Genomic DNA, 26,540 nt, shown 5'->3' with positions numbered 1-26,540 from the left:
TTCTTATGTTTTAGAAATCTAGCTTTGCAAGTTTAGAATTTTCTCTTGCTTTATTAACCATACATAAAAATCCAAGATTTATTGTGCACCTGTGACCTTTTGTCTCAACTGCAACCTATATTCCATTTAAAATCCTCAAAACTATTGGAATCTGGACAGTAAATGCTAATAGAAGTGATCATTTGTATTGGGTCTCTTGCAAAGAGGTGATGTATACGTGTACCTAATTTCATTTATTAGGGCCTATATTCTTCAATTGATTAATTTATTTACAGAGAGAATTCTCATGTATTTCAATCACACATAACTTTTTGGAAAAAAGTTAAACTTCCTAAGCTATAAAGTACAACAATAGCAGCAAAACAAACCCCTGGAGCTTTTATTTTTAAAGGCACTCAGATTTTTAAGGTAATTCATCAAATTCATTCAGCAATGAAAAACATTTAATTAGGTATTGAAATATTCTATTATTACATTTTACTAAATTATAAGCAAAAGCTAGTTGCATGATAAAATGATATCAATGATAAAACTGCAATTCTCTCATTACAACTAAAATGTCTTGTTTCTTTAAAGTATTATCCAAACATACCTGTATTACGTCTGATATTTTATGGTTCATGGTAATGCATAAATTAAAAATTAAATAATGAACTCAAGTTCTTATTTCAGATGTCTTTTAATCAGTCTTATTTGTCATCACATATTTTCATTAAAGAGGCAATTTTTTCCTTAGATAGATGGGATTTTCATAATTTTTTTGTACGTGAACAGCAAAAAACATATGTTAAAAAGAGGAACTGTAAAAATGCAATGTGTATATGAATATAATGTGATATAGTGTATCAGAGCTGATACATGGCAAGCAAGCAGCCTATTTTACATGTTGAAGCACATTTTAAGCCCTCCTTTGCTCATGTAATTTAGGCTTCAGATGTATTTGTCAATTGCTCACTGCAGAATAGCTGCAGAACTGAAACAAAACCTTCAGTATAAAAATGACAACCCTTTTGTTTCCACTAAATCCTTATTCTGTCATCCACTGGCAGTGAGCTTTCCAGTCATGTTCTCTGCCAGTCCTTACCAGTTTGCCAATTACACAAGCTGCTTCCCAGACATCAGACACAAATTCCACAAGACTGCTGTGCAAGCGTACCCTAATTAACCATCAGCTTAATTAGACAATTTACTGTGTAATTAGCAGGCAATTAGTCAACACCTCTCAGATCTTATTGACTGCTGTGACAGCCTTTCCGTCTCTCCACATTCCAATACACAACAGCGACCATGTTTCTAGCACTCTTCAACCCGGTACGACATGGCTCTAGATGGAGAAGTGGGTAATATTATATAACAAAGGAAAAAATCAATATGTAGCCTGTCCAATTATTGAACTCTTTATAAACATGCCTTTTATTTAATACTGGAATTCCAATATTAAAGATATTTTAAGTATCTGCTCCAAATACGGCTTGATAGCCAACTTCTAAATATGTTTTATTTCATGTTTTAATGCAAAACAATTTCAGTTGTATGTACTGTGAATTATGCTCCATGACCAGCTATGCCTATAGTAATCTGAGTGAATTTTTTGATATGTGTGTATCAGTCCTACTCAATTAAATCCCATTAATGTTAATAGCAGTTATAGACACAAATGCCACAAAAACTGATGGAACATATTCTAGAGTTGGGCAGCACTTTCTAGTTTTCTTTCAGTGCACTATGAACAGGTTCAGAAACAGAGAGTCACAACTTGGTGTTTTAACATTTACAATAACACTTATCAATTTTACATGAAAAAGCATTTTTAAACATAGTTTTCTCTGAGCCCATGTGTATGTTGCATAACATCCACTTGCTCTTTGCATTGAAATTTCTGACCCCTATAAAAATACTTCCCATTTTCTGAAGATTTTATGACTGGTAACTAATGAGATCCCAACAGCTATAAGGAAGAACAATTCTTTATCTTTTTTCTTTTCAGAAATATTAAAGAAGATGAATTTTACTGAATGACTTAAAAGTCATAAAATCTCCTGTTAATGGAAAGGAACAGAAAGGAAGGATATGTGACCATCCCTTCATAGTTTAATTGGTTAGTTGTCATCTACATTTCCTGATAGCTGATAAACTAAAATAAGCATAAAGTACTTACTACAACAGAATTATTCCTATACAATTTACAAGTTTCCTTTACCAACAATTTTCTCTGTTTCCTTTTTGAATATAAGGGTCCAAAAATTCTAGGCAAGGAGAACAGTTAGTGAAGGGCCATAGGTGAGAATGAGGTTGGCTTATTGGAACAACCCAGAAAAGGCCATTATGGCTCTCGCTTAATTGGCACAAGGTGAAATCAAATGAGATGAGGTCTGAGAGACAGGCAGGAGTCAGATGATAAAGTGATTGTATAAGGATTTTGGATCTTATTCAAGGGCTATGGGAAGTCATTGGAATATTTTAAGCAAGGGAGGGACATCATATGATTTTTTTTGTAAGACACAATTTAGGCTATGTTATGGAGGCTGGAATGTAGGACAAATGAGAGTGGAAACAGGGAGGCTCTTGTACAGGGCTAGTAGAGTATTCAGTGAGAAATCATGGGGACTTGGATGTGGGTGGTACTGGTGAAGATGAGTCCTTAAATGAGAAGAGCAAAATTACAGTGATTTTATGCTTTAATAAATGATTACATAACAACTAATGTTTTAGTTTGGTATGCAAATTGTGGTAAGAATAACAATAACTTTTACTGATATGGTGTTTTACATGTTACAAATCATTTTTACATCTTTTTTTTTTAGAGAGGGAGAATGTGAGCAGGGAAGAGGGGTGGGGGTGGGGAGAGAGAGAGAGAGAGAGAGAGAGAGAGAGAGACTTAAGCAGGCTCCATGCTCAGTGTGGAGCCTGACATAGGGCTCGATCTCATGGTCCTGTGATCATAACCTGAGCCAAAATCAAGAGTGGGATGCTCAACCGACTGAACCACCCAGGTGCCCCATCTTTACATCTTCTATTTTTCAAAAATTCAAACTGAGTATCCCTAGAATACTATAAGAAAAGGAAAGCAGGTATCATGTTATTAGTGAGCATGCTGAGGTTTACAGAAGTTAAGTAATTTATTATTGACAGTCACATTATCTAGGAAAGAGATAGCCCTCAACACTTTCTTCCAAATAAAGGGAAACAGTTGTAATACTTGAATAATAACTATTATGGTTTGCTGTGAAAACCATGATTGAAAACTTAAGTTAAAATAACTCCTCTAGACTTCTGCATGCAATCTCATTTTTTTCTTTCAATACATATTTTTCTTTATATAGTTTGTTTTTACCTTTGGTGCCATAACATTTCTCTTCATATTGATCAAGAGAAGATTTCAAAATACAATGTAATGTTTGTTTATTCACCCACTGAAAAACTGTTTATATGCTAAGTGGCTGCTTACCTTATGCTGACTATGGCAGAAAATCCAAGTATCCTTGTGGCAACCTCAGAATTCCAGCTACAGTGAACCGAACTGAACAATGACCCCAGCTCTTGTGCTGTGAAATCCATCCCTGCATTGTACTGCATTCCTACAACTCAGCCAATGATTGAACAGAACACAGAGACTAACTCATGATCTTTCCTGAGAACTGAGGACTTTGTAAAGGCTTTGCTGAAATTTACTTAGATGCAAGACATTCTAGGCAGGATGCTTACACTCAACCTTCCTTCCTCTCTCCTTCACCTGGAGGCAGGCTTACAACTGTGGTCTTATGGCTCTCCCAGCCATATGCTCCACCTTCCTCCCTATTTTCTTTCACAGGTATTTCACCTAATAAAATTCTTGCATGTTTAATCCCATCTTGGCAACTTGTTAGTGGAAGACCTGGACTAAAACAATTGTGATGTCATGTTAAATGACACTTAAATGATCAATTACATGATATCCACATGGGCGCCTGAGAGGCTCAGTTGGTTAAGTGTCCAACTTTGGCTCAGGTAATGATCTCATGGCTTGTGGGTTTGAGCCTCACATCAGGCTCTGCATGGATTTGTGGTCGACTTGGGATTCTATCTCCCTCTCTCTCTGCCGCTCCCAACTTGCCCTCTCTCTCTTGCCCAAATAAGTAAACTTTAAAAAAATGATACCCACAAAATCTAGAAAAAAATCTCAGTATGAGAGACATTTTATAAAATTTAAGAAACTTTTTTAATGTGCTTTCATGTAATTAATGTCAATAGTTAAAGTTTGACATAGACTTTAGCAATATAACAGAGTTTCAAAATGTGGATTTTGGCTAAGATCTTAAGAGGAATTGAAATAAACTACAAAAATAAAATTTCCTCTTGCAGAATTATTCAAGTACATGACAAGAATCTGCTTAGAGAACTTTTATACCCTTTTCCCTTAGTAAGAGTACAAAAGGCAGGGATGTTGGAGGTTATAAAATTATTTCTTTGGATCATACTAATTGTGCGTTCAGAGTCTCACTGCTATCCCCAAGACCCAAGACAGGGGATGAAAGAAACCCTGAGAATATTCAATATGTGTTCCCTGCAATTTCTTTTTCCTTTTGGAGGGGAAGGCACAGTGTGTAGTGTGCCAGCTCTGTTTGATATGTCTAAATAGTAACATCTGGGTTGTCTGCTGCTGAAAAATGAGCTAAAAGAGATGCAACTGTACCTTGACCAGCCTGCATTCTTAGTATTTGTCAGGGAAAAGGAAATATAAGATTTTCCTGTGGGCCATTTAAGGGTCCCATATAGAATAAGGTAGTGTGAGGTCACTCTAAGGTCTATTCAGTAGGGACCCCTGAATAGGCAAAGAAGTCTCAGCAAAGAAATGTTACATAACTTAAGGGCTCCTATGAGTTGTGTAGGGAGTAAGTTATAACCAAAGATTCAAAAGAACCATAGCAGAAAGTTCCCCAATGATGGAAGCAAGTTTTGAAGAACCCATGACAGCACTCAAGAAAAAAGCCTAAAATATGTCCTCTAAAGAAGACGATTATAGCTGTACAAAATTACATTTATCCAAAAAAGTGAAATTGTTCGTCATGAAATAGTGATATTTGTCAATTTAATATTCACAATATTACTAAACAATGTGCCACACTCCAAAACACATCTGTCCTACTGATTAGGCTAGGGAAATAGTCAACATGTACTTTTAAGTTCCTTCATATGCAAAGTCTGAAGGTTACAGGACCTGCCTTCCGAGGGCTTACATTCAGGAAAGAAAAAACAGAAACAAACACATAAAAAATCCATTCTATCTTATGTCAATTGAGAAAAACTTTATAAAAGCTCAGAGACTCAGGAGAAGATAACCATTGGTCAACAGCCACAGAGGACTTGAATGGCTTTTTAATATTTGAATAGAAGAAGAAATCATCTTTCTTTTTTCTTTAAAATTTTATTATGAAAATGTTCAAACTACAGAAATGTTGAAAGAATTTTACAGTGAACGCTTATGTACATTTAAATTCTATAATCAGTGATTTGCTGAATTTACTCTATCACATGCCCATCTCAATATACCCATCAAGTCACCTCTTTATTTTTTTGATGCATTTCAGAGTAAGTTGCAAACATACATATTCTTCAGTCCTAAATGTGTCACTACTCATATCATTAACTAGAATTCAATATTTGTTTGCTTTCATTCTGTAAAATTTACATGCAGTGAAATGCACTGATCTTAAGTATACCATGAAGAACAAATCATCTTAAGGAAGAAAAAGGGTAAAATTAAGGTATAGATGACATAAACACAATAAGTCTAGTGATTAGATTGGTTTAATCAGAAAAGAGAGACTCTGTGAGAAAGAGTTGAATATATTATTAAAAGTGGTGAATGAGAGGGGTGCCTGGGTGTCACAGTAGGTTAAGGAACTCACTTTTGGTTTCAGCTCAGGTCATGATCTCATGGTTTTGTGAGTTCGACCCCACATCAGGCTCTACACACAGATGGAGTGTGGAGCCTGCTTTAGATTCTTTCTCTCCCCCTCACTGTCTGCCCCTCCCCCTCTCATGCACACACACACTCTCTCTCTCAAAATAAATAAGTAAACTTTAAAAAAAATTAAAAAAATAAATGAAAATGGTGACTGGGAGATACATTATGATTAATAGCAAATTCCAAATTGAATTATCTAATTCCTCTGCTTAAAACCTCCACAGGTTCCCTGAGGTCTATATAATCACATTTAAATTCCTGCTAAAAGGCCTTTCCCATGGTCTCTCCAGCTACTTACACCACCTCATGATACATATGCTGAATCTTACTTAAGATTTAGCTGCTGAATCTTAAATATGCTTGGCACTCTTATGACCATGAATGTCCATGTGCTATCCTTCTGCCTAGAATAAAGATGAAGCTCCAATGTGAAGTCATTTTTCTTTTTAAAAATGGAGGAAACTACTGTTTATTAAGTAACATATTTAGTCCAAGAATCTTTGTTGCCTTATGTCAACATTCAGTCAGTCCTACTGGGTCTTTTAACATATACTCTGAACTAGAATTTAAGTTTTATAGGGCAAAGACCATTCACACACACACACACACACACACACACACACACACACATATACATATATACATATATATATATATATATATATGTATATATATATATATATATGATTGTGTCATATATAATGATTGTGTCTAATAAATGTTCGTTGAGTGAATGAGATCAAAAAGAGGGCATACAAAGGACATTAGCAACAGCTCTCAGGATACATCTAGTCTAGACCATATACCTAAAAGCAATGCTTTCCTTGATGATACTTTTAGATAAATTTTAACTTTGAGGGTGAATTGGCAGAAGAGGAATGATAAGTTGTTTCAAACATGTGGGATACTATGGAAAAACTTGCAAATGAGTAAGCAGAACAGGATAAAAAGAGCAGCAGACTTAGCTGAAGTAAAAGTAGTAGATGAAGAAGTGGAGTAAGGTAACTGGCATATGAAAAGGAAGTTGGCTGAACATTTCTCTAGGAAAGCAGTCACTTCCTTCTGTAAGCATCTAATGACACCTCATTTCAGAAACAGTGGTGATTGGATATGAAACCAATTGCAAGTCATGTAAGAAAAAGGAGCATAGAGGGAACCGCAATTTAAAACTGAGTATGTCTTACAGCAAAATGGCCAATGTAGGTACATCTCCAATAAAAAAAAACTTGGCAGTGAGGTAATCACTGGGTTTTATATTTAAAGTATTTTAACAATGGATATTGTTAAATAAGGTATGCCTACATAGTAATGACTAGAGTCTTGTTAAAAATCAATAAAGAAAATACAAAGCCAAGGAGTATATTACGGAATTCAAGTCATGTTAATTTCAACCAAGGCTGTATCATCCAAACATAGCCAGAATATGGATATTTTTGACCAGTTAAATTTAAATTCTGCAAAAGAATTATGTGAGACAGGATAAGAGTAAAATTAGTTTCTCAAACAGCAGAACTGTACTTTATGAAAATTTCCATTAGCCATGTTTATGAGAATTTTCCATTAACCTTGACACCAGTTACTTTAAAAACAAAACAAAACAAAACAAAACAAAAACTCCAAAGCTGAAAGAAGTATTTTCCAGTACTAGTTAGGTTCTTCTAACTGCTAAACCAAATCAAAATTGTGCATGTCAATTTATATTATTAAAAAGTCTATTTGAGTCTCACCTTGTCCACCCTACCAAAATGATTAACTAATTAACAAGTGTGAAATCACAGCCTGAAATGGAAGAGGGGAAGATGTAATTATATTGGAAAATTGATTGGTCTGCTTTATAGTCAACTAGCCCAATTGTGAAATAAAAGGTAAAAAAGATTGGGAGCAATTTAAATATCTTTAATAATATACCTGGTTAAAAATATTATTTTGGCTACAATTAAAGGATTTATAGTTAATATTAGAAGTACTTGCATTAACCTATGCTTGGAAACATCTTAATCTATATTTTCTATTGAACAGACTAAGTCTGGCATATGTGGCATGGTGGAAAACAATGATTAGAACTTTGGAGAAAGATGTGGAATATTTTTCATTAAATTCTAATTTGCAAGACTTAGCTTCAGTATTCAAAGTGTACACACAAATGGGCATATAGGAATAAACATTTTCCTTTGTTGTTGAAAAGATCAGGGTTGCTTCATAGGAAAGCTTGCTAGATAGTTATAAAGTGAGCATTTGGTTGAAATCTCCCATAGGATGATTACATGTGAACTGTAACCTTTTAATCAACCCATTCTTTATAATTTGAGGATGAGTCAATTTTAACAATTTCAATACAATAAATCTAAATAACAAAGAACCTAATCAGGTGAAAATCAAACTATGAGTAGACAGAAATCACTTATGGTTTTAGCATGTTAAAAGTCTCCCAGATAAGAAGTTTACATTGAATTTGTTTAAATAATTATAACTCCTTAGTTAGTGCATAAATATATATCATGAGAACAATGCTGCACGATAAATAGAAATTAATTATGTACCAAATTTGAAGCTAGAACTATATCAAGGAAAATAATGCACTGGACAGCTGTTCATTTATTGTTTCATAGACTTTCATGATAATGTTATGTAGAAACTCAATAACAATAAAAGAAATCAGTTTGACTTAATGTTTAAAAAATTCAGATCTTTATTTCTAATAAGGCCTTTTAAAGTAAGTTAGAAGAATAAAGTGTAGTCTTTTGTTGTAATCCAAAGAGAATTACCCAAGCTCTAAAATATTATTACATAACATATTTGTGAAAATTTTCTTAACAGCTCTAAATATTATTTTTAGCATTTATAGTCCTGACAGTGTTATTCCTGAATCCTTGTCTGGTTGATAGGTGCTAGCAGTTTGTGCAAATGTAGGCAACTTCCTCTCAATTAAGATAATGTGGATCGAAACAAGTTTCTTGAAATCCACATGGGAGAACAGACAACCTACATGGTAAAAAGTCTGCAAACCTTATTATAGAAAGGAAAACAGGACTATTTAGAAAGGAAAAAGAAAAGGCTTGTTGATAGGACATGAGAGCTGTCTCCAAGTAACTGAAGAGCTGTCATGTGGAATTGTGGTTCAAATTAGAATCCTATAATTATTCATTCATCTAACAAGTATGCATTGCATCCTTCCTATCTGCCAGACCTGGTTCTTGGCACTGGGCATACAGAATTGAGCAAGAAAGACAACATCCCTCTTCTTATTAATCTTACTTCATATGGCTAAAACAGAAAAATAAACAAGTAAACAAAAACATGATCAAGAGAATGGTAATTCCACATCATGGTAAGTGCAGTGAAAGAAAAAAACAAAAACAGGGAAATGTGGCACAGGAAGAGAGTTTTGAGTGGTCAGTAAAGGCTTCTCTGATGAGGTAATTTCTCACCTGAGAATTGAATGAGAAGCAAGAGCTCTATGTACAAAGAGGGCAAAGCATTCTAGGTAGAGCAAACACTAGCAAAATGGCTTAAGAGAAGGAGAACCCTGCCATGTTGGAGGGCTAGAAAGAGGGACAGTGTGGCTGGAAAAAAACTGGCACAGGAGACTGGCTTTTGACAATGGATTAACAGTGGATTTCCAGAAGGTTTTATTTTATTTTTTTTTTCTTTGTCAAGCTTTTATTAAATTCTAGTTAGTTAACATACAGTGCAATATTTAGTGATTCATCACCCTCAGCCACCCAGGTGCCCGTCTCAGAAGATTTTTAAATCAAAATTCTGTCTCCATGAAACTATACATAAAACCAAGACAGAAATAAAATCAGGTGCTGCTCTGCTTGAGGCAGGGATAGACAGCCCTCAGTGTTCCTGCTCAGCTGAACTCCAGGTCCCTGCCAAACACCGATGGAGTCAAACTGCCTTCAGTTTAGACATAAAATAATGAGATTCAGAGAGGATAAAGTAGAAAATATGATATAGAGGAAAGCATCCGGATTTGTATCAAATAGACCTTGGTTCAATTCTGGTGCGGTGGATTTAAGTCTTGGGTGGGAGGAACTATTTCCATGCTCCTAAATCCTGGTCTGGCCTTGTGACCTGCTCTAACCAACAGAATAAGGGTGGAAATGACACTGTGTAACATCTGAGCCTCAGAGTCACAATTTCCACTCTTGCATTTTTAGAATACGGCCACCTTGTGAACAAGCCAAGTAAAGTCTTTTTGAAGATGAGACCATATGGAGACCCCGGCCCAGTTATGCCAGCTGAGGGCCCAAGCATGTGCATAAAGCCATCAAGGACCAGCAGCCACCAAGTCTGTCAACTAACTGAGAGAAAACTAACATGAGAGAAAACAACTCATGTCACATGGGCAGAGTCAAGCCCACCCAGCTGTGCCCTGACCAAATTGCCGAATTCTAGAACCAACAGCAGATTAGTTGTTTTAAGCTACTAAATTGTGAGGTGCTTTGATGTGCAGCAATAGATAAGTAATACAGAAATTGGTTATGTTTGCTAGCCATAACAGAATCTAAATCGTGTGGCATCGGCTTTCAAAATGAGAGGGGGGCAGAGACCTCTCTTGGAAAATTAAAAGTAGGCTGCTAGCAAAAGCTGGAAAAACGGTGAACAAACTGCTAGTGGAGGCTTGAAACGCAGTGTGAAAATTGTTAGTGGACACTGGGAAAAGGGTGGCCTGTGTTATGTAGTGGCAGAACAACTGGCAAGAATGTCACTGGTGATAATTCAGAAGATAGAAATGTACATAACGCATGTGTAGATCTGACTAAAGAAATCGCTAGACAGAACACTCAAAGTGTCAGTTGAATGTTTCTACCCAAGAATAATAAGGTATTGTAAGAGAGAAAATAGCTAAATAAGGATATATGTAATTTGATAAGCAAATTTAGAGCAAAGCCAAGAATTGCTTGTGTTAGAAAATAAAACAATTCTGTGTACTTCGTCTACCCCAGAAGGAAAAGATTTTCAAAGTAAGAAATGACCTTAGGGTAAAGATCCCATCAAGAGTGTTGCTATGTGATACTTTGTTAAGATTTTAGAAAGATTTAAAGCAGGTCCTAGTAGATTCTCTCAGGTAGACAATATTGATTCTAAGAATCTAAAGGATATTGTGCCACAGCAGGAAGATATGTCCAAAATAGAGAGAAATACGTCTCAAAAAGAATTATGAATGTGGGTTTAGGGCATGTAGTCAGCTCTTGATAGATTCAAAAAGTTTTTCACAAAGTTTTCTGATGACATCACTAAGAACTAGGACTAAAAGGGACAACTAAAATAAAGAGAACAGGGGTTCTTAACTTTCTGTGGGCAGAAACAGGTTGAAAAAGTTATTCAACTGCCAAGAATGGCCATCATTGGCCATTTCTAAACAAAACAAAACACAACTCAGAGGATAGAATCAAGAGCCCAAAGGACACATCCGGTAGCAGACAGGAACAATGGATTAGGAAACCATTACCAGGGAGAAGAACAGGGTCCTACTCTAGGAATATCCCCTATTCACAGAGCAAGAGACCCTGACAACACGTGACCAACTGAATTTTATAATTGCTGCAGACATGGGGTGCCTGGGTGGCTCAGTTGGTTAAGCGTCTGACTTCAGCTCAGGTCATGATCTTGCAGTTCTTGAGTTCGAGCCTGCATTGGGCTCTGTGCTGACAGCATGGAGTCTAGAGCCTGACTCAGATTCTCTCTCTCTCTCTCTCTCTCTCTCTCTCTCTCTCTCTCTCTTTCTCTCTCTCTCTCTGCCCCTCTCCTGCTTGTGCTCTCTCTCTCTCAAAAATAAACATTAAAAAAATGTTATAAAAAAATTGCTGCAGACAGTGATTTCTAAATCCCAGACATTTATTTTATTTGTGAATGAGAGTATCTATTAAGGTTCTCTTGACTGTATAATTTTATTTTGGGTGTATAGAGGATAGTCAACTTGTCTTTCTATTTCATAGTATCCTGGATAAAGCAAGCTGAACCCAACCAGCCTCATTTGCCTTTGAACTTAATATAGATCATAAGATCATAGACTTTGAGACTAATGCCATAACTGAATGACATTTTTTGGTATCTTGGAAAGGGGTGGATGCATTTTGCAGGTGGGAGGGATTTGAACTACTGGGACCAGAGGGCAAATAAGTACAGTTGGCAATGATGGCTGCCATCCACTTTCCATGCTATGAACATGGCCATTTGTGATTTGATTTTGCTGTTCTTCCCATAAATAAGCAGAAGGTATTTACCTACTTCTTGAATATAACATGTATAGCATATCTCATAATTTGCTTTAACCAAGAAAGTATGGTGGAAGTGACAGCGTGTGACTTTTGAGGGTTTATTTCAACAGGCTTTGCAGCTTCCACACTTGCCCTCTTGGAGCACTGCCACCTTGCGAACAAGCCCAACCTAGCCTCCTTGATGAGCCACCATTAGGCAAGAGGGAGAATAAAGAGACAGAGAGAGAGTCTTAGCTGTCTCAGCAATTACGCAACTCCAGGTGAGGGTCCATATACACGAATGAGGCCCTCTTGCCAGTCCCCAGGCATCCCTCTACCTGACTGAAAATGCATAAATGAACCCTAAAGATACCTTGTGAAGCAGAAGAACTGCCCACATGAACTCAGCCAAATTGCCAATATACATGATTCTGAGCAAATAAATAACTGTTGTTCTAAGTCCTGGGCAACTGGTTTAACTTTCTCACTGAATTATTTCACATGAAAAAACTTAAAAAATACTGTCTATCTTATAGTCATATTATGACAATTCAAAGAATAACTTATGAAAAATATTTGGCAATGTCTATACTTTCAAAGCAGTCAATAAATGGTAGTTAATTATGTGTATGATAAATTCTAACAAAACAATGTACAATGTTCAACAATTTGTGCAAGGTAGTGATTTAGAAGGAGCTTTGGAGAGAGACTGGAGTCTCCCAGGCCAAATTTGTTTTCCCTAGATGTCACTGCCTGTCCATACTTATTAGCCTTTCTCTAGGGTATTTATTTACTGGGGAAAAACCCCACCATATTTAAAAATCAACAATTCATTTATGTTAGTAAGTTAGACTAATTTATTCCAAGATATCTCTGAAGGCAGAACTATAAAACATGGATGGAACTTATGAGAAAGGCCAATTTGGGGTCAATAAAAGGAAGATATTTCTTTTTTTTTTTTTTTTACTGTTTATTTATTTTGAGGGAGAGAGAGACAGAGTGCCAGCAGGGGAGGGGCAGAGACAGAGGGAGACACAGAATCTGAAGCAGGCTCCAAGCTCCAAGCTGTCAGCACAGAGCCCGACGTGGGGCTCAAGTCCATGGAACCATGAGATCGTGAGCTAAGCCGAAGTCAGATGTTTAACCAACTGAGCCACCCAGGTGCCTCAAAAGGAAGATATTTCTAAAATAGGTTTTTTCATAGCTATAAAAGGCTGCATTGCCTTAAAGATTTAGCATATTCCTTGTCACTAAAAGCACTCAGAAACAAGTTACATTTATTCTGTTATAGCTATTGACACATGAGCTTAGATAGCTGGTCAGATGATTTTTATTTCCCTTCCTAAAATTGTGCAATACATATTATTTTTTCTCAAAAATTCTCAATATTTTAAAGACTCTTAAGTCTTAAAACACTACCCATGCATTAAAAAACCCCACTGACATTTTCATTTCTAGACATGTATATATGCACTACAGAAAGCAACATGGGATATGAAAATTTTAAATTGGCCTTTTCTCCTTTGATTGAGATCAATACTCAGAACAGTCAATTTTTTTATGTGGTAACTGTCTGTTCATATGGCTGAAAAAAAAAAGAAAATATGCTTTTGCCAAAAATCTATTTATTCATTTATTGATTCATTTATCCAACAAATATTTATGAAACATTTATCAAACTCTTCCTGTACACTAAGCATTGTGTTATGTGGTATAAGTTTCTATTTTATGGAAAAAAGCTACTATCAACATTTGATTCCAAATAAATAATGAAGAATCTTAACTATTTCTCAGTTTTTGGTTTTTGGTATTTTTTGTTGACTCATTATGTGTGCATGTATTTATCTCATCATGTGATACTTATTAAAACAAAGCATATGCATTCAAGACATTTTCTCACTAAAATTCCATCACAAGTTTATTCTAATATCTATGCTACATAGTTTATAAATTAAGTGAACTTTTGCTTAGGTTTGAATTCTATTTGGAATAGTAATAAACACTTCTGGGTTTATTTATCTATGTAGTGAGAAAGATACATGCAGCATGCACTTACAGATTACATATTTGTAGTATATAATATGTGTATGTCTGATAAAATAAAATTTATGATATGATTCTCCCAAATATTTTTATGTATTTTATCTGTTATCAGTATAATGTGGACACGAGTCAGGAGGTTCTTTTATGTGAAGTCTAAACAATTTTTAATATTACCAGTTAAACAGAGCATTTCTCTTGTTTGTCATGATAGTTTAGCTTTAATTGAGCTTGACATCGATTTCTCTTCCACCTTTGTTTAGTTAAATAGGAACACAATATATATTTATTTATGAAAAGAATTTATAATTGTATTTTAAATATTTTATGATGATATTTTAAATATCAACTTTATAAAACATAAACAGAATCTCAAGAAAGGCAATCTACATATTTTGGGACGTTCTAGAAAGGCTGATTTGGGAAGGAAGAACGTAGTTAATAAAAGCCATCTTTCATGTTATTTAACACAAAAGCAAACACAGATCTTTTTATATTTGACATTAAAAATCTGATCATTTGCCTCCCTAAAGAAACCACGTACAGCTTTTATACAGACTGCACAGTAAAGAATAATAATATTTCTGTTTACTGAGATATCAACTGGCATTTCACTGTAAGTCAATGGTCTATCGTTGCTACAGCGTATTAGACCTCAATCTGGCATCTACAAATGTCAAGAGTATAAAAAAAGGTATAGGATGAAAATCAAAAGCATGTTCCAAACTCCCCAAAAAAATAAAAAAAAGGGAAACAAAGTTCACCTAAACATATTTGCTGCAGAAATCAGTGCAATATTCAGCTGTCAATCTACAAAAACAACGAGGGAGCCACCCTGTCAGTAGGACAGGATAATAAAATTTCCAGCAGATGTTCAGGCAGGGCTCTAATTTTTACTGAACTCCCTTGGTAAGCATTTAATTTCTTTATCATATGCAGGCTCGGCAAATTGTACTTCATCAAAACTGTATTGTGAAATATTAATATTTCATATGATAACAAAACTCCATAGAATAACCTTTGTCATATTAAGAGCATCCAAATTTCAAATGTCAAGATTCTGAATTTTAATACATTTTAAGTAGATTCTTGAAATGGCATAATAAATTATAATAAGGCTAATCTAAACTGGTATGCTATAATGTCACACAAATGTATAGTCATATAATATTTTAATAGATTTCTTTAGTAAGAAACTGTGGGAAAAACATGTTTATACCAACTGAGTTGTGTGCTACAACATTTCATCAATAAGAAAGCACAGATGTTCATAAGACAATTTTACATTCACAATAGGTATAATCACTAATTAGGGACAATATAAGAAAATTAAGAAAACCCTACATCTCTATGAAGCAAACTGACTACTTCAGAAAACCATGTATGGCCATTATATAAGCCTACAGTGGCATCATTATTTATGTCATTATAATCAGCAAAAATACATCTGAAATAGCCTTTGCACAAATATTGTGTTGTACCCGCCATTAAAGTAAGTAACAGAGAGCTTCCTAAAACCCCCAACATTATGTTTTATATGCCAAATTTAATTTGCATTTGTTCCTTACTCTCGCTTTGAACCAGCATCACAGACTTGTGAATTGATAGATTAAATTCAAATTGGAGGTTTAGAAGGAAGTTAGCTTCTACATTTATTTCTGCTGCTGATCCTAATAAAGGCAACTGCTCCTAGGTTACCGAAAGAGACAGCATCACAAATCAATGCATGTCACCAACAGAGTAAAGACAGATGTCTCTGATTAATCAGAATTCAATTTTTTTGCAAGCAAACAGCAAATTCAAAGCAAACATTTTTTTCTACAATTCTTCGCCTGTACATGATTAGCCATCTATTGCTGTTTACATATAAAAATTTTAAAACAGTGTAACTAATGTAGTCATTAAATGGTATCAGAGACTCAGTTTTCCTCAGTGGATTAAACATTTGACTACAGCTTTTGAGTTATTCTTAAAGGATGAATTGAAACAAAGACGAATATACTATCAATATTCTACAAAGCCGTAAACAATTGATTAATGATATTCTAAAGCTGAATCCAGTAAGTTGTTTATTCGTATACTTTGTTTAACCAAAGTATTTCTATGTATTCAACCAATTTATTTGAAAAAGAATCTTCCTTTAGTTATTTAAACATAAAAACATTTATAATATTTTTTATGCCCTGGTTTTTCTAACTTTTGAGGAATCTCTAGATTTTCATCACACCTACACATAGCATCTTGTAAAGCTGTCAGAATAAGACAGCTGTAATGTTTTAGCCATACTAATGCTAGCTATTGATCCTAGTAAGAGGAGAAAGAAGGAAAGAATGTGCTTAATGGGGCATATTTGTTCTCTATTATTTTCTTTGCCTACGGATAAGGCTGATTTAAATAATGATACACTTTTCTTGGTCACTAGATTCACACATTCTTATACATTAATTATTACTAACTACCAGTTAGTACTAAATACATAGATTCAGCATTTAAAATTTTATCAATAAAAGGTCTAATAATGTTAAATTCTGTGCTTTTCTACTTCAAAACCATATAAGGATGCAACCTTCTATTGTATAAATCAAACTACTTTAAAAACATGTATTTATATGCTTTCTGTATTTTAAAGAATTCATCTCAACTGTAATATGTACTTTATTTTCTTCTAAGTATGTCCACTTACAGTGTGGGTACAAAGTCATAATGGCAAATTAAACTCGGGCATATATACTTTGAAAAGTTTCTGTATTTAAAAATTCAAGAAGAATCTTATTACCAGCACACATGAGCTACACTGAATGATTCTTTTTGACGTGAACTGGATCCCAGGATTATGTACAAACCATATCCACAGTCTCTCTCACTTTGAGTTCAGGCATAGGTCCTCATCCACACACATTCACAAATCACGAAAGAATTAATAATGCCAAAATAAAATTCATGAGTTTCTGATTATTAAATGAAATAGGCACTTTTGTAATATAGATGTTTTGATGCTTCCTAGACAAAACAAATGAGAAACAGATGCCCTTCCAAGGGACAGAAAGATTGGAAAGAAAATAAAAACTAATTTGCAACCATAGGTCTTGCCCAGTAGTTGAATAACTACTATTTCTTGGTCAGGCAAATCTTGCCATTATAATATTTATGCCCTAATTAAAATACATGATAGACATTTAAACATGACTTCAAAAATATATTCTTACCTTATCAAGAGAGAAAGTTTTGGTCAGGGCAAAACCCCATCCAGCTTCAAAAGCTCTTCGAATCATTGATGTACTGGTAGCTGGAGTTGCACTAGCAAGACCAAAAGGATTTATAAACTTCAGTCCAGCCATTTCCACACTAATGTCCACCAGATCAATAGGGGTGTAAAAGAGGGGCAGTTCAGGCTTGGCAGAAACAGAAGCTCCATATTGTGACTGCAAAAAACAAAGAGTCAATAGTTGTTCTTGTATCATATCTGATTTTTCCATACAATCTTTTACAAAAATCACTTCAACACAGCATTTGAATTAATACAGATTACACTGGTCTGTTTACCATGATGAAAACTGGCAAAAAGTCAGTTAGCAGTGAACCAAATTCATATAACATCATCTTTTTCTAATTTAAAAGGCATTATAGAGGGTATTAACAGAAATAAAATCAATTAAATAAACAAACAAAAGAACTCTACTTAAAACATACAGAGATTCAAACACAAAAGGGAATAATTTCAGAATTTATTTCCCTGGTCCCATAAAGCAGTCTTTTTGTCTTAATTTGTGGAAATGTCTTTACTGCTCAGAGATATGGGCGACAGCAAGTCAGGGGGCCTAAATTCAATTTCCAGTACTCTCACTTCTGTTTATGAGATTTTAGGAAAGCCACCTAATATGTCCATGTCTTTTTCTCCTCCACCGTTTTCAGTACAGCAGCAGGAATGTTGGTTGCCTAATTTCCTACCTCATAGGGGTATTGGAAAATGCAGGAGATCATAAGCCACAGGAAGACAACTAATTTGGAAAGTGGGAAATGTACTCATGTGCATGAGGAGAGTTTCTTTTTTCAGAAACCAAGCCGGCACCTAACACTTAAGGCCGAAACCTTCAACTGGCTCTCAACACTGTAAAATTACCTTTCTTAAAGGGACATTGTAGTAATGTTACCTTCCAGTATGAAAACGCTTATGCAAAGTGCATGGCACACTGAAGGAGAGTAGGTATTTGCTAATTGTTGTCTCTTCCTGACTGGGGACGTTATTAAAGATCTCATCTAGCCTTTGGTTTAACAAGTGTCTCTGTCTCTGTCTCCTTCCTTGTCTCCCTCCTTCCCTTTCTCTCTATTTATCTCTGAAAGACAAATAATACTGGCAAATATAAAAAGGGTGAGTTTTCTAAGCCAAAGTGGTTACTGAGTGGATAGAGCTAGTTAATTCCAAAGTAAGAATCCCTTTCTCTTGTGAACCATCACTCAAAGGAAAAGTTGTTTGAGCATAACTTTAATTTTACAGGAGTGTGTCTTATGTAGATAAAAATTGCCATGACTTGCATACAAATTATTTCTGGACCTCCACCATTTATAATGCAAAGGAAAGTTCACTTAATATGTAAAAAGGCATCAAACTTGTCAATTGAAAGACTAATGTGTCTCATGCACCTACAGAGAGGTGCCTGATCACATCAAAGCTTCAAGTATGGCAGGCATCTTCTGCCAGGAATGTTCTGGCACATTTCTGAATATAGTCAGTCCTGTTGTGAACATTAATTTCTCCTGTCCTCATGTGGAATTGTAATGCTATTAAAAAGATTGTTAGCAAAGACAAAAGGTATAATGTAGAATATACGGAATTAATATATGTCAGTTTGATGTGTGTGTGTGTGCGTGTGTGTCTGTGTGAATTTGTACAGGGGTGTATGAGGGGGGGAAAAGACCTTGATGTGATTTTCTCAACTGCAAAATCATAGTTTAAATTGAATCAAGCAAATTTAGGCTAGACTTAGGAAGACTTTCCTGACACCACATATTGGTTAATACTGGGAAAAATTTAGATGCACTTTTCGTATCTGAGGAATCTCAGAAATTTCAGGCAACTTTGTGTCTGAGGCTAACAGCAGAAATGCATATGGCTCTATATTCTTTATTAGGTGAGGTGAATGATACTATGAGTTTTCTTTTCTTTTTAAGGTTTTGTAATGAAATATCTAATCTCTTTAATCTTACAGATGAACTTCTTAATGATCATAGCTATATGACACTAGGCAATGGCCCAAGGAGCAGATATGTATGTATAGTTCAACTTGCATTTCTTAGTTTATGTAGCTTACAATAAATAAGGCATTGCCCTGAAATTCTTAAGAAGGTTGCTGCCTTAATATAAAAAGGGAATTATGGAGAAAAACTTTGCAAGATTTTCCTTAAGCTTCAAAACAAAAATATAAAACAAACCAAAGCAAACAACAACTAACAAAATATAAACATATACATAAAACTCTTTCAACTGAGAACTACAGCTTCTTATAAAATATGTATTTTCTTTTATTGACAAAATACTATTGATGTGTATGCATATATGATAGAAATCAAATCTTTAATAGGAGGTTATTTTTCATACTGTGCCTACAGGGTTTTTGTTTTGTTTTGTCTTTGAGACTTTTTACCACAGTGTGGTGCTACAGCAACCTATTCTGTGCAACCTCACGATTTACTCATGCCCAATGTATGCTTCCTTTTCTGAAGTTTAAAAGCCTGTTCCCCTCTCTACCCTTGCTCAGTCAACTTAAGCATTTCAAATTTCAGCTCTCACCATGAGGCTAATTCCTCCCAAATCCCATTCATAACCTCCAAACTCAGATTTCCAAGAGACTTCAAGACCTTTGGATATGGATGTTGTGCTGTTAATTAAAACTCAACTGCTTCAAAGTGTATCCCATATTCTCTTCTAAAGAATATGTGAGCCAGATTTTCAATTTCAGACAATACTATTTTCCAGTTATCCAACAGTATTAGTAAATAACAGATAAGGAACAACCTAGATTATGTTAACTATACTGGAATTAAAACTAAAACTTAATAAAATAAAAAAAAATACTTAATTTAAAAAAAGAAAGAAAGAAACAACCTACATGGTGAGCTATGAAAATTAGTTCCCCAATAATACCACTGTGAAAAGGAATATTATACTGGCATCAGACTGATACAGAAACTGATACAGAAAAAAAAAACCGTATTGACATGAATGCCTTTTTATCCTGTACTAAGTGAAAAAACAATGGGTTAACATTATATGTAAATCCAAAAGTTTTCAGTAAAAAATAAGTAAACAAATAAATATTTAATATATGTTTGCTATATATTATTATATGTATTGCTATGCATCTCTCTGTTTATCCATCTATCATAAAGAGTAAATATCAATATCTTAACCAGCACTATCTGAACTGTGAGATGACTGTTAATTTTTAAATTTTGCCTTATTTTATTTTTTATACTTTCAATACTGACCATAAATTAATTTATATGCAACAAATAGAATTAAAGGTATACTAAACCAATTTTCTAAAAGAACAAAGGAAAAACCAGTAAGTGAAGATCACGGTAAATAGACTACCCCTTAGCTTCCTCCTCAGATTGTCCCAAATCAATCCTTTCAGCTATATTTATTATTATACATAAACTTAAAAATATTTAGAAGTATTAAAAGCTTTATTTTATAAAGAGAAAACTAAAGGTAAAGGAGATTAAGTGAGTACCTCTAAGTTATTCAGTTAATGACAAAGCCAGAACAAAATGTGTGTTTTTTTTTCTATTTTGTTGGTCAGTTTTCCTTCCACTAGCCTAAGCTATCTCTCAGAAATATAATGGTTCAGTCATTGTTCCCCAAAATAGTCCATGCCACTCTGCCTCTGCACCCTTTCACGTTCGGTATCTTTCTTTTGTACCTACTATAAAATTTCCTGATCTGAAGCACTCCCTGGCCACTATAGATAAATAATTTTATCTGGATTGCTCCTAGGGCATAAAAAAATAACATTCTTTCAATTTGTTAATTACATTGAAAATATTTGGTTATATGTTTTAATCACTAATATGCTAAAACTTATCCATATCTTCAGGAAACCAAATTTCTTTTCATAGCATATATTGATTGCTTCTATAAGGTAATGCCCATGTACTTAGATACAATTCTTAACATTCATATAAAACTACTTTTGTTCATGTATTTACTCAGCAGGTACTTATTAAGAACTTGCAGTTCTAGAGATGAACAAAACAGGCAGGTCCCTGGAGTTCACAAATAGAAAAACACAAATAAATCTACCAACCAACCAACCACACACAAAATTAAAACCCCAGATACTTCATCACACTGCTACATGTCTCCATGCGTTATCATGTATTTCCACTAGCCTAAAATATAAACCAAGTCTTTCTTCACCCATCAAATGATTACTCATCTTTCCAAATTCAATTCATTTATGCAAGTACATGCTTCCTGGGGCATTTCCTTAATACATTTCATACCCTAGTCTCATATATCTAAATGTCATCTCTGCTATTTTGCAATTTAAAATATGTTCCTACCTCAGTAGTCATCACACTGTGCTGTACATGTTGATTTTCTCTTCAAATAGAACATAAGCTCCTTGAGGGAAGTGAGCATATCTTATTCAAATTAATATCTCCATTATAATTAGAAATATATGTAATATATATGTATTATGTATCATATATATAATACTTACTCTTAAAGGCAACTCTGCCCTCTTAGAGACAAAGATAAGTAAAATCACTTTTTCACATGGCAATCCTCAGGTATGTTTTAAAGAACTATCATATTCTTTCCAAATTGCCTTTTCCCCCAGGCTAAGCATTTAGATCTTCATAATTATTTTTATGCTTTTTGATATTCTTGTCATCCTTTGTTGGATATCTCATTTACCATTTTTTTTTAACATTTATTCATTATTGAGAGACAGAGAGAGACATTGGGAGGGGCAGAGAGAGGGGGAGACACAGAATCCGAAGCAGGCTCCAGGCTCTGAGCTGTCAGCACAGAGCCCGACACGGGGCTTGAACTCACGAACTGTGAGATTGTGACCTGGGCCGAAGTCGGTCGCCCAACCAACTGAGCCACCCAGATGCCCCTCATTTACCTTTTATGTTCTGAAATTGAGAACTTTGCTAACATAGTTAAAAGGGTTAAGTACAACAACATAAATTTATGTGATTTCCTCTTCCTTTCCCTTTCTAAAACAAGAAACTGTCTTATGGATATTACCATGATCTCTTTGGTAGTTCAAAATATAATTAATAGAAACACCAAAAACAAAGAAAAACAAAAACAAAAACCCTATAGAATCAAGAGACTGAAGTGATAATGAACTGAGAAGAGGACAGAAGAGGGAGGTAAAAACAGAGACTAAGGAAAAATTGAGATGTCCGGCATATTTTTAGAGTGTAAAGGTAAAAAGTAACATTTCTTTTATAGAAGCCATTGTTAGACACTAAAAGACACTGCAAATGAGAGGGATGTCTAAAGATGGCATTTTACAAAGTTTTCTTTGTCCTTCTCAGAATTTTTTTAAGGGAGACTTAGCGAAGATTTTAATCACTTATAACTCCATTAAAAATATTATCTCCATGAAATGCATAAACCATGAGAGGTCCCAAATTTATATGGGTCACACTTAAATTTTCTCACTTCACTTCCACCTACAAAATCCTTCAAGGCTCTTCACTACCTGCAGAATCCAGCCTCAGCTCTTTAGCATTATATAACCCTAGTTGCGACCTGGGCTCCTCCCTGCTCCCCACACTTTCTAATCTCGTCTTTCACTCTTTCTAATCTCATCTAGTACCATGCCCTCACAACATTTTATGCTTCCATTTATTAAATAACTTATCATTTCTCAAAGAAAACAATATCATTAATGTACCTATGCATTTTGACTTTTTTTCGCTTAAATGTCCTTTCCTGTCTGGCTTTTCTGCTTTGAAAATTCCAAGCAATCTTTCAGAAGTTAGTCCTGGGGCACCTGGGTCGCTCAGTCGGTTAAGCGTCCGACTTCAGCTCAGGTCATGATCTCACGGTCCGTGAGTTCAAGCCCCGCATCGGGCTCTGTGCTGACCGCTCAGAGCCTGGAGCCTGTTTCGGATTCTGTGTCTCCCTCTCTCTCTGACCCTCCCCCGTTCATGCTCTGTCTCTCTCTGTCTCAAAAATAAATAAATGTTAAAAAAAAAAAAAGTTAGTCCTGTTGTCATCTTCACTAGGAAACTTGCCCGGCTGTCCGCAAGCAAAGTTGTTCCCTTATCATATTCTGTACTTGTTTGCTTATATGTATGTGCCTCCAACCTAATTTAATTTAAGCACCTAGCATAAGACTTGGCAGAAAGATGCTCGAAATATTTGTTGAATACATCAGACTAGTGACCTTGGGTATTTAGTCTCATTTTTACATCAGTTCCCTGTAAAATGATAATCAATTTAGGTGAAATAATCATGAAATGCATTCCAGATACATATCCCATTATTCTATGATTCTAATCTGAATAAAATTCAACTTTTACCACTGGAAGACTGTTGAATTTAGCAAAGGCACTAAAAAGAGTTATTTAGTGCAATGGTAAATAACTACTCTGGGCAATTAAGTTACTATGTAAATGTATGCATTCTATGTCAGACACATACAGTGACATAAACATTCACTGATTTCACAATTTTGCTAGGAGCCAACTTAAAATGAAACATTTTTCTGTCCCACATGATTTTTAACTTCTGCCTTAGAATGGATTTGTTTGGTTGCAAGTAGTAGAAACTAGCCTCAGATGGCTGTTTAAGAGCGAGGGTACAGAAGCATCTTGTGAAACTCATGAACACAGCTAAACCTCAAGGAATGGCTCTCCTCAGGGAAAGCCAGATTATCTGTCTTTCCTTTACTCCTCTTCTTGTGCATCTAGTTTATTCTTCTGTTTCTGCCAATTGGCTTCCTCTGACTCTTTATGCAGAATGGTTGCTATTCTATAGGTCTAGCCCAGTAATTTTTAACTTTACATATTAAAAACATTTGAAAGGTCTTAAAAATTCTGATGTCCTGGCCAGATAGGCTCCATACTAATTACATCAGAATCATTCAGAAGAAGACTCGAGCACTAGTAGTTTTTTAATACTCTCCAAGGAATTGAATTATGCATCCAAGGCTGAGAATCACTTCTTTAGCCATGTCAATGCTCCCCCTAATTCCTAATTCTCAAATGAGACATTCAAGTTTGGCCACAAATGTGTTACATGTCTACCTTATTAAAATAAATGGCTACCAGGGGCCTGTTCAAGAGAATAAAGTATTATTATAAGGTGAGCAGATACTCTAAGAAGTGCCCATATGGGGACCTTTATCTGCTTATAAGGTATCAATTCCGACAACCATCATTACGCCACCCAAATGTTGAGGCCTACTATAAAAACAGGACATTTGTTTACTCTCACAATCCATAAAATACTTGTCTACTTGCAAATAATACTTATGCCAGACCCAGTGATAAGTGTTTTGTACTTATTCTCTCCTTATGATCATGACTATTCAATGAGGAAAATGAAGCTCAAAGTAAACAACAATGTCTCCAAAGATAAGAAGCTAATAATAGAGCAAGACCTGAATTCAAAGCTTACACTTTCTACATTATATCAAGCTGTTCCTGTTTCCATAAACATTACTTTTCTAAAGCATTAATGCCCTCAAAGTTGGAAAATGATCTGAGTATTTTTCATGATGCTTTGATTGAACATACAAACACAACACATGTACACACAAATTGAAAATCTATTATCAAAAATTTTTAAAAAGTATATTCCATTCAGATATTAATAAAATAATCAATCATAATAACTTTCATTTTGGAATGAAAATAAAAATAAATATAATCTTAAATTATAATGGCCTATTATTTCCTTATTGCATTATTATTTTTTATCACTGGTATTCTCCAAATATACCTGGCTGGGTCATGGAATTATACACAGAGAAATTTGCATGTATAATGGTTATGTTGTGGAGAAAAAGCAAATCACATCATAATTATGTATCCCAATTGCATTTTTCCCTAATTTGTTTTACTAGAATGAAAATTAAAAAAAAAAAAAGCACTGTTAAAAGCAAGACTATTGGTAGTGTTATATTTGATTGAAGAAGGGAAAATACTAACTATGTTCCATCCAATTTAAAATCATCAAACAGCTTGCACTTACTCATTTTATTTATATTTCATTGTGATGTAACTACAATGGTCCCTATCTTGGGGTACAGCTGCTCTAGAAGCATCCATTCTGAGATTATTTTAGGGCAAAGAATAAATAACATTGTATAGCTACTTACGACTAGATTAATTCATAGGCAGGATTTATGCATTAATTAACTCCAGGTCAGTTACTTTGCCCTTTGAAGAAATATCTATTGAGAGGAAAAACTTGCAAAGCAGAAATTCATTTGGATTAGCTGCTTCCATGGTGGAAAGGCCTAGGTAGAGTGACTACAATTATAACATAAAATCAGATTTCAATTCTCCATTTTGAGAAATTACTATTTGTAATGAAAATTTTAGAAAAGATATGAGGCTATGGAAAAGTTTCTAAAAAATAATGATCCCATTTTATTCACTTCTTTAAAGGATTATATTCACATCGCTCTTAATAAAATATTTGTAACCTGAGTGTAGAGAAAGGCCACAAATTAAACATTAAGTCAAAACAATGTGTTCTTTTTCTTCATCTAAACATTACTTCCATCCCCAATTACCAGATCTTAAGCAACTTAAAGTAGCATCATGCAAAAATTCCTTCCTCTTCAGCAAAAAAACTATTCCTCCCCCAGTTCTCCCCATTTACTTTATGACATGACCATTCATTCAGCTTAAGCCCAAAATATATAAATCATTCTTGATTCTTCTCTTCCATTACCCATTTCTCTTCTACCATCAAACCTAATGACTCTATCTTCAAAATATATGAATCCATGTACTTCTTTTTTTTTTTAAATTTTTTTTTCAACGTTTATTTATTTTTGGGACAGAGAGAGACAGAGCATGAACGGGGGAGGGGCAGAGAGAGAGGGAGACACAGAATCGGAAACAGGCTCCAGGCTCCGAGCCATCAGCCCAGAGCCTGACGCGGGGCTCGAACTCCCGGACCGCGAGATCGTGACCTGGCTGAAGTCGGACGCTTAACCGACTGCGCCACCCAGGCGCCCCTCCATGTACTTCTATCTATAGTCATTGCCATCATTATCTCTTACTGGGACTATTTCTTACTGCTCTTTACATTTTCCTTGCCTCCTACTAGAATCTACTCTCTACTTTGTACCAGGGCCTTT

General features: G+C 34.8%; 1 protein-coding gene across 1 annotated transcript in view; it reads right to left on the bottom strand.

Annotated features, from left to right (window-relative positions):
* Nucleotides 1-26,540, bottom strand: part of DPYD (dihydropyrimidine dehydrogenase) — an 862,187-nt gene that overhangs the window by 379,946 nt on the left and 455,701 nt on the right. Inside the window, exon 13 of the mRNA XM_047084253.1 lies at nucleotides 17,400-17,615. Within this exon, the coding sequence (XP_046940209.1) occupies nucleotides 17,400-17,615 (216 nt within the window). The remainder of the gene's footprint in view (nucleotides 1-17,399; nucleotides 17,616-26,540) is intronic.

The sequence above is a fragment of the Lynx rufus genome, unplaced genomic scaffold (assembly GCF_022079265.1).
Source record: "Lynx rufus isolate CCGP_SWC_20201006 ecotype Redwood Valley unplaced genomic scaffold, mLynRuf1.p SCAF_2, whole genome shotgun sequence".
NCBI classification, from domain to species: domain Eukaryota; kingdom Metazoa; phylum Chordata; class Mammalia; order Carnivora; family Felidae; genus Lynx; species Lynx rufus.
The sequence above is the reverse complement of the archived record's forward strand: the minus strand, read 5'-3'. Positions and strand labels throughout refer to the sequence as shown.